The 12,604-nt window shown below is 42.2% G+C and overlaps 1 protein-coding gene and 1 long non-coding RNA gene across 2 annotated transcripts; both read left to right on the forward strand.

Annotated features, from left to right (window-relative positions):
- Positions 1–4,290: 4,290 nt before the first annotated feature.
- Positions 4,291–7,787, forward strand: LOC115572371 (leukotriene B4 receptor 1-like). The gene is made up of 3 exons (XM_030402373.1): positions 4,291–4,307; positions 6,078–6,666; positions 7,653–7,787. Exons 1-3 carry the CDS (start codon positions 4,291–4,293, stop codon positions 7,785–7,787), a joined length of 741 nt encoding a protein of 246 aa, XP_030258233.1.
- Positions 7,788–8,259: 472 nt separating this feature from the next.
- LOC115573189 (uncharacterized) lies at positions 8,260–12,466 on the forward strand. Its single transcript, XR_003982236.1, has 2 exons — positions 8,260–10,716; positions 10,864–12,466. It is a non-coding gene; the product is annotated as an uncharacterized LOC115573189 (long non-coding RNA).
- Positions 12,467–12,604: the final 138 nt, after the last annotated feature.

A 12,604-nucleotide genomic window follows, 5' to 3' on the forward strand; every position in this document is an offset into this window, starting at 1 on the left:
ATGAATCCCCCCTGCCCAACCTCCCTCCTCCTCCTCCTCCTCCCCTCTCCTCACTCACTCTGGAGGTTTCTCTTTTAGTCACTTCACATTTACTTTAACACACATTTCAATCCCTGCACATGTGGCTTTTCATCACAGTTCACATCATATTTTGCATCGTCCGCACATCCGAGGATTCATCTCCACTTCATCTTCACCATCCCAAACTTTTTTTTTCCACACATTTAAGTCAACAATATGATTATTATTCCAATCATGAGCAGGACTCATGGCAAGCCGCTCGCTGTCTCCAAAACCTGCCAATGTAGGCCGGCTGCACGGCCACCAGGGCTGTGATGTTAGTGATGTCAGTTAGTGAACATAAGAGGGCTTATTTCCTGTGGCGATGAACATGACAGCCCCCCTTTTTTGGCTGTCACTCTCCCCTCTCCTCCCCCTTTCCTCTTCTTTTTTTCTCTTTTACCCCACTCCTCCTTCCTCCTTCCTCCTCGTCCCTCCTCCTCTTCGGTCCCCCCCTCCCTCCCCTTCCTCTCCACCAAAGATCTGTTTCTCATTATCCTCTGTAGTCTGCTCTCTGTCTGAGTCAGGAGACGAAAAACTTAAATAAACACACTCTCTCTGGCTCTCTCCGCCTCGGTCCAGCTCCTTATCCTTCCCCCCTCTCCCTCTCTCTTTCTGTCTCTCCTCTGTCCTCCTTCCTCGCACTCCTCGGATTCTCACAATCATTAGGCGTACGTTGTACTGGCGTGTAACTGGGGGCTTGTTTCACTCTCCCTGTCATCCTCCTGGGGTTGTGTGGGCAGGCCTTGGATCCAGGACTGATCTCAAGATGTTGCAGTCTGGTCGGGGAGAGAAAAAGTGCTACCAGCAGGGTCGATGCAAGACTTTTGGGGCCGAAGGCAGAATCTGATAAGACATACTCCTATCAAACCCCCACATGGCACTTTACAAAATTAAAGAGTTGGTTTGAATTTCCTAAACACGGGGAGTTCACTTTGTTTTTCTGGAGTCATTCGGGTTATTTAGGGGCTCTGTGGTGACTGAGGGCTCAGAAGCAGCTATTCATTTTGCTACTGGCTACTTTGTAACTTATCTGCCTACCATTCAGACATTATGCATCCGTAATATTTCCACATTATAGTGTGGCAAAACTACCAGACATTTGATGATGATAATGTTGTAACCTATGCAGGTGACCTACCTGTATAATCCTCACAACGGTGTAGGCCACTTGCAGCTTGTCGGCTGGTGGTGGCGGTGGTGATGCAGAAAATTACCAGCTGTAGTTTACCCAGTAAACACCCCTGCCTCTTCGGCTCACATCTGTGTCTCTAAGCAAGGTAGAGTGGACAGGCCAAGTGTCCACACACCTCCATACACACTCCTGCAGCTAAAAGCGGCTCCAGATGATGGATTAAAACCAGGAAAACCAGGGTTTAACTCTGTTAAAGACAGACTGCCAAAAGCTGAAGTGGTCAGTGTGTTTACTGGGGAAACTACAGGTCACAATAGCCTGCAAGGAGTGGTGTCTTAATGTGCACTAAAACAAAGTCAAGTTTATGAAAAACTAAAGTGAAGATCATTTTGCTGAACAAAACGTAATTGCAGAAAATAAGTCCTTGATACTTATCAAGGGCTTATTTTCTGCAATTATTTAAAATCTAATAAGCTTTGTTTTTCCAGCCTACAAAGATGTATCCTGCCTATAGCACTCTTTACATTTTACTACACGTTAATCAATCTGCAACTTGTAAAGTTTGAATTTTTAACTTTTTTTTTATTCACATGTGGGGTATTAACCAACATAATTTATGTAGTAGAACAAAACGTGAAAATCTTTTGTTTTCAGGCTATCCATAAAACCCACTGACTTCAAGAAGAGGGAACCTGAAGTGCAAAAATGCTAACTTATTTCAGGGTTCCAGGACTCACTCCTGCGACACTCTATGAATTCCATAATTTTATACAAGGTAATGGCGCATTTGATTCAGTCGCCTTTCACTAAAACCTTTAGTTAGATCACAAAGTCATCTAACTAAATAAACACCTGCTGACAACGACATCTGCATCACGTGATACTGAGAGTCAAAGTGAGTGTGAACGGCTTTCCTAACTTTACTGATGCTTTACTTTTCCATACTTTTTCTCTTAATCATGAACTTTGGAAATAAGGGAAGTTGGGCCAGAAACCCCTGTTCAAACTTAACCAAAGCCGGCAATAAGAGTAACTGGTTCTGGTGGGAGAAAGATACATCATCAAGGTCAAGGTTCAAGGTCAATAACAGGGTTGCACAGGGAAATATACTTGTAGCCTCCTCAAAACACACAGAAAATGTAAAAACAAATATTAATTTTGAACGAGAATAAAATGATAATCAGGCACAACAATAGAGCAGAGAGTTGGAATATTGGTGTACCTCAATAAAGCTGAACCTGTGTTTGAGAACCGGTGCAGGTTCCATATGTATGGACATTTTCAGTGGTTGAGACACAGTGTCTCTCTGGAAATGGAAATGTTTCGTGGAATTGTGAAAGTGTAGAGTTGAATGGCTAATAAATTGTTGCGATGTGATGTATGAGTGCAACACACAGGAGGAACTGCCGAGTGTCAAGTTTATGGGAGGAGGAGAAACAGAACGTCTCGATTCCTACAGTCGTGGCGCCATCATGTGGTGAATGGCAAAAGAGTTTTACTGTAACTTTCCACAGCAGTTGGGGCTGCTTCCATTAAATGTCATTGTGTAATTTGTGCTCCAGTGTCGTTTTTCCTGTAAACTCAAAAACAGCGGAACATTTTTCAGACATGTTAACAAACAAACATTCAGGCTTCAGGCGAATATAATGATATTGGCCTGCCAAATATTATCATCGCTAGGGTGGGGGGAAAAATATTCCTTTCAATATCTAATTATAGTATTTAATTGTATATATTTCATGTTGATTAGTGGTATCAACAGTATGAAAATCCTCTGGCATTTCCCTTTGGTATGACTGCTGGCACGGCTGCTACCTCTGCCTGGCTACTGTTCCAAGAAAAAACAACCATCAGAATCTCAACTGGACCTGTAAACCGTGATCCTAGCAATATGAAAAAGCTGAATAAAACACCTGGTTGTATTTATAAGCAGGCAGGTTTTGTAATTTACTGATGTAGTAGAAAGAACGGTTTTGAGCCGTCTCCAGCCCAGGTGGTGAGGCGAGACACATGCCAGCGCAGGAACAGACTTCGATGCACCACCGGTGCTCTCAATCGAGTGAATACCTATTAGTTCGCTCTTGTTTTATCTTGGTTTGTATGTCCTTCCCCTTTCACCTTCTTTGCCTTTCTTCCAGCGAGGGTTTTTTTTTATGTGGAAGTTTCCACAGTTGTTCCAGTTGTTTCACCGTCACCTGGGGATAGCGACCAGGGAAACAATGCCTCATCATGTTTGAGTTGTGCATTGGCAGACCCCATTTGTCCTTTGCTTTTAATACTGAAAGCAGGTTTATAAGGAACCAAACTATTCGTAAGTGGTGTAATAGTATTTACTACAGAATGATAAGTAAAGAGTAAAATAAGGTTGTCTACCACCAGTTTAAGGTCACATTTCACCCTTTATAATCGCTGCAGTGAGAAAATAAAACATTTGATTCATTTAATTCCTTAAACATATTATTCAAGACACCTGAAGTCAGTATATGTGTTCGTTTAACACCCAACATATCTACCTCGTAGGACTTCTGATGAAGAAACACCTCCAGAAAATCAAAGAACACACTTCAGGGAGCAGGTTAATACCTGTTTTTTCTTCTGAAATGATACCACGGATAAGACTGCAAATACACTGCCAACAGGAGCCTTGCCAAAAAGAAGTTGAGGGATGAACAACGTGCATTTTCTGGAGGCGTTTCTTCATCAGAAGTCATATGACGTAGATACAGTATGTTGGTTTTACCAGCATAGTCTGGCACCAAAGCGAGGTTTGGTAATACAATGACCTTTCCTTCTTTTTTAGGACCCTTGGTTTGTCTCAGGTAAAAGAAGCTATGCTTGCAGCGCCCTAAGATGGTCCGAGCCAAGAGCCTGTGCTTTTTCCTGTGACCAAAACCGACCTACTCAAGAAAATAGTTCCTATATGAAACTGCTCCCATAAGGGTCTGTGGATTATCTTAAGTAACCATGATATCTGGAAAGAGACATTGCTATTGAGTTGTTCAAATGTTATTTTTGGCGCTTTGAGCATCACAAGTCTGAGAACTCAAACATCTCTATAGCGGATATTTCCAAAACTGTCCAACTCACAACACAAGATGGACCAGTTCTACTGGTAAGAGGAAGAACATGTCATTTTGATTTGGGGGTAAACTGTCCCTTTCAGAGCCCTTAGTTCACATTTTTGAGCTTCTTAGTGGATGACATATAACTATCAGGTGAAGTTATCTGTCCATCTCCACTGTGTAGGAGGGAAACTACATGAATAGGAGCCATGATGTCACTGAACATGTTCGGCAGACCTTCCCTGAAGGAATGCTCATCCTGCTCATCTTCAGATTTGGGCTTCCTCCTCATTTTTCCGCTTCTTCCAGCATTCCCGTCAGAGCTGGAGACCTGTATGAACTAGTGATTGTGTGTGTGTGTGTGTGTGTGTGTGTGTGTGTGTGTGTGTGTGTGTGGGTGTGTGTGTGTCGAGGAGAGGCCACTCAGACAGTCAGAGAGGACAGTCAGTTGGATAATTGAATCTGAAACACATCGCAGAGAAATGTCGCGTCCAGAAAGGTCTGTAACTCTCACCACCTTGATTTCTTTGACTTCTCGCAGCTGGAATTTTTACCAACTTTTGCCTCTTTCCCATTCTTTCTTCCATCTTAAGATAATAATTTACTTTTCTTGACTTGAATTTCAAAACTCTGGACTGCAAGCTCGTTCATTGCTATCACCCTACTGGCGGGAACATAAGCAGTGTTGTGGTGATTTTCTTCCCATTCTTTTCATTAGTTGTTGTTGACCCAAACTATTGCTCTACGTTGTCCAAAATCATTTACATGCTGTAATTAACCCCATTTGTTGGTTTCTCTTGCACAAGTTGAATTGAATTACATCAGATTTTTTTTCCCTCAGCACACATTGTCCATCACAACAGTATATCTATGGCGTAAATTCCTTGCAACGTGAGGTAGTAAGTTGCCTATTTCTGTGGTTTCCTCTTTGGGCTGGAGCAGCTTCGTCATAACCTGTTTTTTATCATTAACAGCTGACATTTAAGTAAGTCTTCTTTCATGCACTGTGGAACGTTTGGAAGTAGCTTTTTAAGCCTTTTTAAATTTCTTCTAAAATATCCAACCTGTTCGTTTTTTTTACTACTTTACAACTACTAGTTATTTCACAACTATCGTTCATTATGTCAAAGTCATTAAAATACTTCTTATAAAAATAAGGATCATAATCACGATTCATCATAATTTTAAGATAAAGAAACTCATGAGGTAGTCATGAGAAAGGCATCAACATGTTACAGTATGGACATGGAAACATATTAGAATACAACCAAAAAAAACAGAAAACCATAATATTGTATCTGACCCAGTGGCCACTTGCGGTATTGCAGCAGAAAAAATCCCCACAGAGACATCTGTAAAGTTGTTGACCCAACACCTCAAGCTGCAAACAAGTTTAATTATGCCCCTTTCTATATTATGAATTGTGATACATGGTCATTTTTTATCTGCTTAACTTTCCTTGAGCTGAGAAAAGTGATTAAAAGATGTGTGACATCATCACAATGCAAAGTCTGGGGGCTGAGCTAGAACACGTGGGCCAGGGGTGGCATGCCTGGAAGCTAGAACATTTTTGTTGGAGGGCAATTCTCATTGGTTTGAATGGGTGCAAAGTTTGCATCTGGTATCTCGTTCATCTATACAAATCTTTGGGACTCTCTGAAAGTCTGCAGAAAGTCTGCTTAAGGCTCCTTGAGGAGTGGAAGAAACAACCCTCAGCACTTGCAGACAGCAAAGTCTGTGAATATGCAGTGCTGAAGCCCCTTTCCTTTTAGATTACTGACAAACGTATTGAGGTTCTAACTTTTGTCTCTCCTCTTCAGGATCAAAACTTCTTTCAGCATGGACATCAGTAATAACCGTTCCTCTGTCCTGGACGGAAACCCTGAGCATGACAGCATTGTGAGCAATGACTTCTCCACCACCTTAGGTGCCTTCATCCTCAGCTTAGTCTTCCTCCTGGGCGTCCCTGGCAACCTCTTCATCGTCTGGAGCATCCTGGCACGCATCCGACAACGCTCAGTCACCACCCTCCTCATCTTCAACCTGGCGTGTGCCGATGGCCTTCTCATGGCCCTCACCATCTTTTTCATCGTCTACCTGGCCAAGCAGACGTGGGTCTTTGGCGAAGTCATGTGTAAAGGCCTGTTCTACCTGTGCAACTCCAATATGTACGCCTCCATCTTTCTGATCACGTTAATGAGCGTGCACAGGCTGGTGGTCGTGGTGTTTCCGAGGAGAGTGTTCACTAAGCTTACCAGGGCGTTTGTGACAAGGGTGATCGCGGGCATGTGGGTGCTGGCGTTCCTGTTTGCCATCCCTTCAATTGTGTTCCGAGAAGTGAGAGAGGACAAAGATGAGAAGAATAGATTTAGATTGGTGTGTGCACCCAATCACACCCTGCCTACATATGTAAGTACACTAGGGCTGTGGTTATGTCCATTACGGTAAATGCATTACCAACTGATATTTTAGAACGAATTCACATCCTTGGCCCAGCTTGTGAATAGCAATTCTTATATTCATACAGACATAACTGTTTTTTGACTTACTTGTGAAATTGTGTAGTCTTTTTTTTAAAAAAAAGAATGGACAATAAGGATACCTGGTGGAATCCTTTATATCCTTTATATCCTTTACATTTATACACACACACAAAAAAAGAAACGTAACCGTATCGGTCATTCCCCACACAGCTTTTTGAGTGATGATTGCACTATACAGCAGCCTTTACAGTGTCAATGATTTGAACGATAGTCAAATCATCCGAAGGTAACATTAATGTGTCAAGTTTACACATTAAATGCTGGATATGCAAAATGCCTTTAACTTAAGTGCATTACATTGGCAGCTTTCCTTTTGAAAATTGCCTAATTTTCAGTGTTTGATATTAATCAGATTACATTTCCCTTATGTGCAATCCGATGATTATATTACTAATTATCAAAATGCTATATAATTATATTTAATGACTACATAAAGTAATCTGGCCCAACCCTGGGAAGAGATTATAAAGATATTCCATATTTTCAGGATGTAAATCATTTATGGGTGAGAGAACAAGACCGGGATTTATTCACGAAAAGCTGAAATATACCAAAAACCAGGAGAGCCAACGAAAATGAGTCCAAGGACCAAAAACAAAGTAGTAAATAAAACAGCTAAACAAAGTGCAACAGAAAAGCAATCTGTGACCATTTTAGAGGATGTTCATTTTTTGGTCCTTGTTAACCCTGCTGGAAAAACCAGCATAGACCAGCATGTTGTGTTTTGGTGCTGGTATGCTGGTGACCAGCATCCCATGCTGGTGCTGGTATGTTGATGCTGGTATGCTGGTGACCAGCATCCCATGCTGGTCACCAGCATGGGATGTGTCAACAACTTATTTCATATTGCAGAGTATGAGGAGGAGTGAATTTGTCTGTGAAAATCCAATACAGGGCACAGAGTCAGTGAGGTTGTCACAGAACACCAAGTTTATTGAATACAAGCTTCAAACCTGCAAGATGTTGGGCTCATTTGAGGGCACCTGAAACAAACTGCACTATAAATGCAACACTTTGTTTGTTGCTTCCATTTCTCTCACAAGTTTAAGTTAACAATTGTATAAAGTTTTTCGTTTGTATGTACACAAAAGAATTTCTTCTTTCAGATGTTGAGCACACATTTGTTAATATCCAATAAAATAAGCCATCCAGCTGACAGGTGTGGCAAATCAAGATGCTGATTAAACAGGTGTTCCCTGCCCATGCTGTTGCATGGGATGCTGGTGACCGACATACCAGCACCAGCATGGGATGCTGGTGACCAGCTTCCTCAGCAACATCACCAGCAAGACTATGCTGGTAGGCCATCCAGCATGGAAATCGTGCTGGTCTATGCTGGTTTTTTCAGCAGGGAAATCGACTTCTTATTGTAAAAACAGTAATTTGACAGTGTTGAGAAGGCGTTATACCGCCACCTAGTGACTGCTTTTAAAAAGTGTTTTTCTGTTCTGAATAAAGACATGTGAAACAACCACAGGTTATGGGCCCAGGAGCGTCGCTGAAAAGCCATTTTGTGATATAAACAGTGCTGTGGGATTCACAATGGAAGATAAACTGTTAGTTGACAAGCTGAGCGGACCAGAGAACTGGGTTACATGGAAATTTCAGATGGAGCACTTGCTGAAAGCAAAAGGACTGTGGGGCATTGTAATGGAAACGGATGTGCGAGCAGCAGATGCTAATGCTAATGCACGAGCTGAATTTGAACGACGGAAAGAAAAGGCATTTTCTGTCTTGGTGCTGAATGTAAGTACACCCCAGTTGTACCTGATAACAAGCTGTCAGATTCCAAAAGAAGCCTGGGATATCTGAGGACATTTTGAGAGAGACACTCTTGCAAATAAACTGTTCCCAAAGAAGAAATACTTCAGATGTGAAATGAAGGAAGGAGAAAGTTTAACTGAACATTTAAAACGAATGAAGGAATTGACTGACCAGCTTGGAGCAATAGGTGCTGTAATTCAAGAAGACCAGATTGTAACTCTCCTGGGTAGTTTGCCATCTTAAGCTATGCTACAATTGACACTGCATTAGAAAGAAAGATGGACGACTTGACACTGCCGTTTGTTCAGCAAGCATTAATAAATGAAGAACAGAAGCGAGTGCAAACTGATGAGAATTCTGGTGGTGTTGCATCTGGTGGTCCATCAGCCGTCAACACAAGTTCGTGGAGATATGCAGCCTAATTCTAAGGCAGTGGGAGCTGACAGATCCAGCTCATGGAGATGTCACGAATGTGGAAAAGAAGGTCATATAAAATGTGGCTGTCCAAGAAGAAAAGGGAAAAATAAAATCCACAAGGCCAAAAGCGTGATGTGTGAAGATACTGAAGACTCATCTGAGAGTGCTTTTGTGGTTAAAGAGACTAATCAGAATGACATGTCACAACAGGCTCAGTGGTTGATTGACTCTGGAGCATCAAAGCACATGACTTACGACACCCTGACGACAGGGTGGTGGATGCACTAGGACTTGTCAGCATCAAACTCAGAATGACATTCAGAGTCAGTGATGTATGTTCCCAAGTTGTCCGGGAATCTTTTCTCAGTGGGAGCTGCTACCAGAAAAGGAAATACAATGCAGTTCAAGAAGTCTTGCTGCTATATACGTGGAAAAGATGGAGCTCTTCAAGGGATGGGAACACAAAGGTCTGATGGGCTATATCAGCTGGATGTCAAGGGAAGTTTGCCTGTGTGTCACGGTGCATCAAGTGCATCAGTGGCAGCCAGCCTGTGGCATCAGCGCCTGGGTCACACCAGCAAGTTTAAGGAACTCAAAAATCTGGTAAATGGAGTGGATTTTACTGCAGAGAAAGAAGCTACCTGCTGTGAAGACTGTGTGGAGGGCAAGCTGTCTAGAAAACCACACAAGCCAGTGGGAGAGATTCGCTCCAAACATAAGTTGCAGTTGATTCATAGTGATGTCTGTGGACCCATGCAGACTGAGTCAATAGGCAGAGCAAAGTACTTTGTGACTTTTGTTGATGATTATTCTAGATGCTGCAAGGTGTACTTCCTGAAACAGAAAAGTGAAGTTCTTAGCAAATTCAAGGAATTTGAAAAAACATTCTCCAATGAGTGTGGGCAGAAAGTCACAAGGCTGAGAACAGATAATGGTGGGGAATACACATCCAGTGAATTTTAAGAATACTTGAAAGCTCAAGGTATCCACCATGAGATGACTGTACTTCACACACCTCAGCAAAATGGTGTTGCAGAAAGAAAAATCAGGACACTCATTGAAGCAGCTAGAAGTATGCTGTCTCATGCTACGTTGCCAAACATGTACTGGGAAGAGGCTGTAGCAACTGCAGCTTATATACAGAATAGGTTGCCCACATCTGTTCTGAAGAAAGAGACACCTTACCAGAGATGGAGTGGCAAAAAAGCTGGACATGTGTCACATGAGAGTATTTGGCTGTGTTGCTTATGCAATTGCCCCAGACACAGAAAGAAGAAAACTGGACAAGAAAGCTGTGAAGCTTCGCTTCATGGGATATGCAAACAATGTAAAGGGCTACCTTCTGTTGGAGGAAGAAAAAATGAGGATTCTCATTCATCGGGGTGTCATCTTCAATGAATCAGACTTCGGCTTGAAACAGGAAGTGGAAGTATCTTGTTCAGAGAATGAAATATCCATAAATACAGATGAACGGAGAACATAAGCTGACGAAGCCAGTGTCAGTGAATCTGCTAGAGAAAGCAGCAGAATCAGAAAGCCTCCAAAGAGAAATTAATTTGATGAGTTTGCTGTCATGTGTGTTGTGTTACAGAGCCAAGCACACTAAAAGAAGCATTGATGAGTCCCAATCCAAAGGAATGGCAGGAGGTGGCTGACTTGAGTATGAGTCACTGCTAGAAAATGAGATGTGGGACTTAGTGGATTTGCCAAAGGATCGCAAAGCCATAGGATCAAGGTGGGTGTTCAAAGTCAAGTAACACAGTGACGGACGAGTGGAGAGACACAAGTGTAGACTCGTTGCTAAAGGCTACTCACATGTATGGTGCTGACTATGATGAAACGATTCAGCTCGATTGGTACATTACTGTCATTTGCTGTCCAGAATGATCTACATGTGCATCAGACGGATGTAGTAACTGCATTCCTAAATGGACAACTGGAGGAAGAAATCTACATGGAGCAACCAGAGGGATACATCGAACCAGGGCAGGAACATGTAGTGTGCAAACTGAAAAAGTCTATGTATGGGCTGAAGCAGTCTCCTCGCCGCTGGAGCAATGCTTTCACAGAGTTTATGAAAGACATTGGCTGTAAACAGAGCACATCAGACCCATGTGTGTTTGTAAGATCTCGACAGGAGCTAGAGATACTAGTTGTGTATGTTGATGATCTGATTTTGATCATAGAATCAACAGAAAGCATGGATGAGTTGAAACATGCTCTCAAGAAGCTCTACATAATGAAGGACATGGGGGAGCTGTCCTATATCCTGGGTATCTCTGTTGTCCAAGACAAAGCAAAGTGTCTTTCTTCATCAGAAGCATTACATTGAAACCATTCTTCAGAAGTATGGAAAGAACAATGCTAGTCCCATTGCAACCCCTGCTGCCTTCTGAAGTTGAGAAAAGATGATGGTGTCAGTAAACCAATGAACCCAAGCACTGATCAGTCCATGGTAGGTAGTTTACTGTACACTGCAATGGCCACACGACCAGGCAAAGCACAAGCAGTGTGTGTGTTGTCAAAGCGCAATGCAAATCCAAATGCTGCACATCTGACGACTGTGAAGAGAAGTATGAGCAGGCAGAGTCAGGAACTGTGATTGGTTTCTCAGATGCTGATTGGCCGGAGATCAGGATGACCGTCGCTCAACAACCGGTAATATATTTTTCTTGAGTGGAGGAGCAGTGAGTTGGTTCAGCAAGAAATAGGCAACTGTTGCACTTTCAACAGCAGAAGCTGAGTGTGTTGCACTCAGCCAAGCAGCTCAAGAAAGGTACCTGGCTGAAGCGATTGCTGACTGATCTTGGAATAAGTGATTCGCCAACAGTGATCATGGAGGACAATCAAGGAGTCATCGCAATCGCATTGAATCCTGTCAATCAATCAAGGACTAAACACATAGACATTCGCTACCGTTACATTCGTGAATGTGTGCAGAATGGGCAAATACAAGTGCAGTATTGTCCAACAGTTGATATGAAGGCAGATATCTTGACCAAGCCACTGACAAGACAAAGGTTTGAGTACCTCGGAGGAGAGATTGGGCTTTACCTTGTTTAAGTCTGCTTAATATGCTTACTGTACAGTTTACTGTTCAATATTTTATGGAAACTGTAAGCGAGGTAAAAGGAAATAAAGAATTCTTACAAGTTTGAAAGGATTTATTATTTTGGCATTATTTGTGAGGTCAAGTACTGATCTTAGTTATGGAAATTGCTTAAGTGCTTAAATGCCAGTGTAAAATTAAGTGGGAGTGTTGTAAAAACAGTAATTTGACACAGTGTTGAGAAGGCGTTATACCGCCACCTAGTGACTGCTTTTAAAAAGGGTTTTTCTGTTCTGAATAAAGACACATGATAATTCTGGTGGTGCTGCATCTGGTGGTGCATCAGCCGTCAACACAAGTTTGTGGAGATATGCAGCCTAATTCTAAGGCAGTGGGAGCTGACAGATCCAGCTCATGGAGATGTCACGAATGTGGATATATTTTCCTGTGACCAAAACCGACCTACTCAAGAAAATAGTTCCTATATGAAACTGCTCCCATAAGGGTCTGTGGATTATCTTAAGTAACCATGATATCTGGAAAGAGACATTGCTATTGAGTTGTTCAAATGTTA

Source organism: Sparus aurata, chromosome 21 (assembly GCF_900880675.1).
Source record: "Sparus aurata chromosome 21, fSpaAur1.1, whole genome shotgun sequence".
In the NCBI taxonomy this organism is placed as follows: Eukaryota; Metazoa; Chordata; class Actinopteri; order Spariformes; family Sparidae; genus Sparus; species Sparus aurata.

Coding starts and splice junctions, on each gene's coding strand:
- LOC115572371 (XM_030402373.1), top strand. Junction 6,667..7,652: donor ATCACACCCTGCCTACATAT/GTAAGTACACTA, acceptor TTCATATTGCAG/AGTATGAGGAGGAGTGAATT.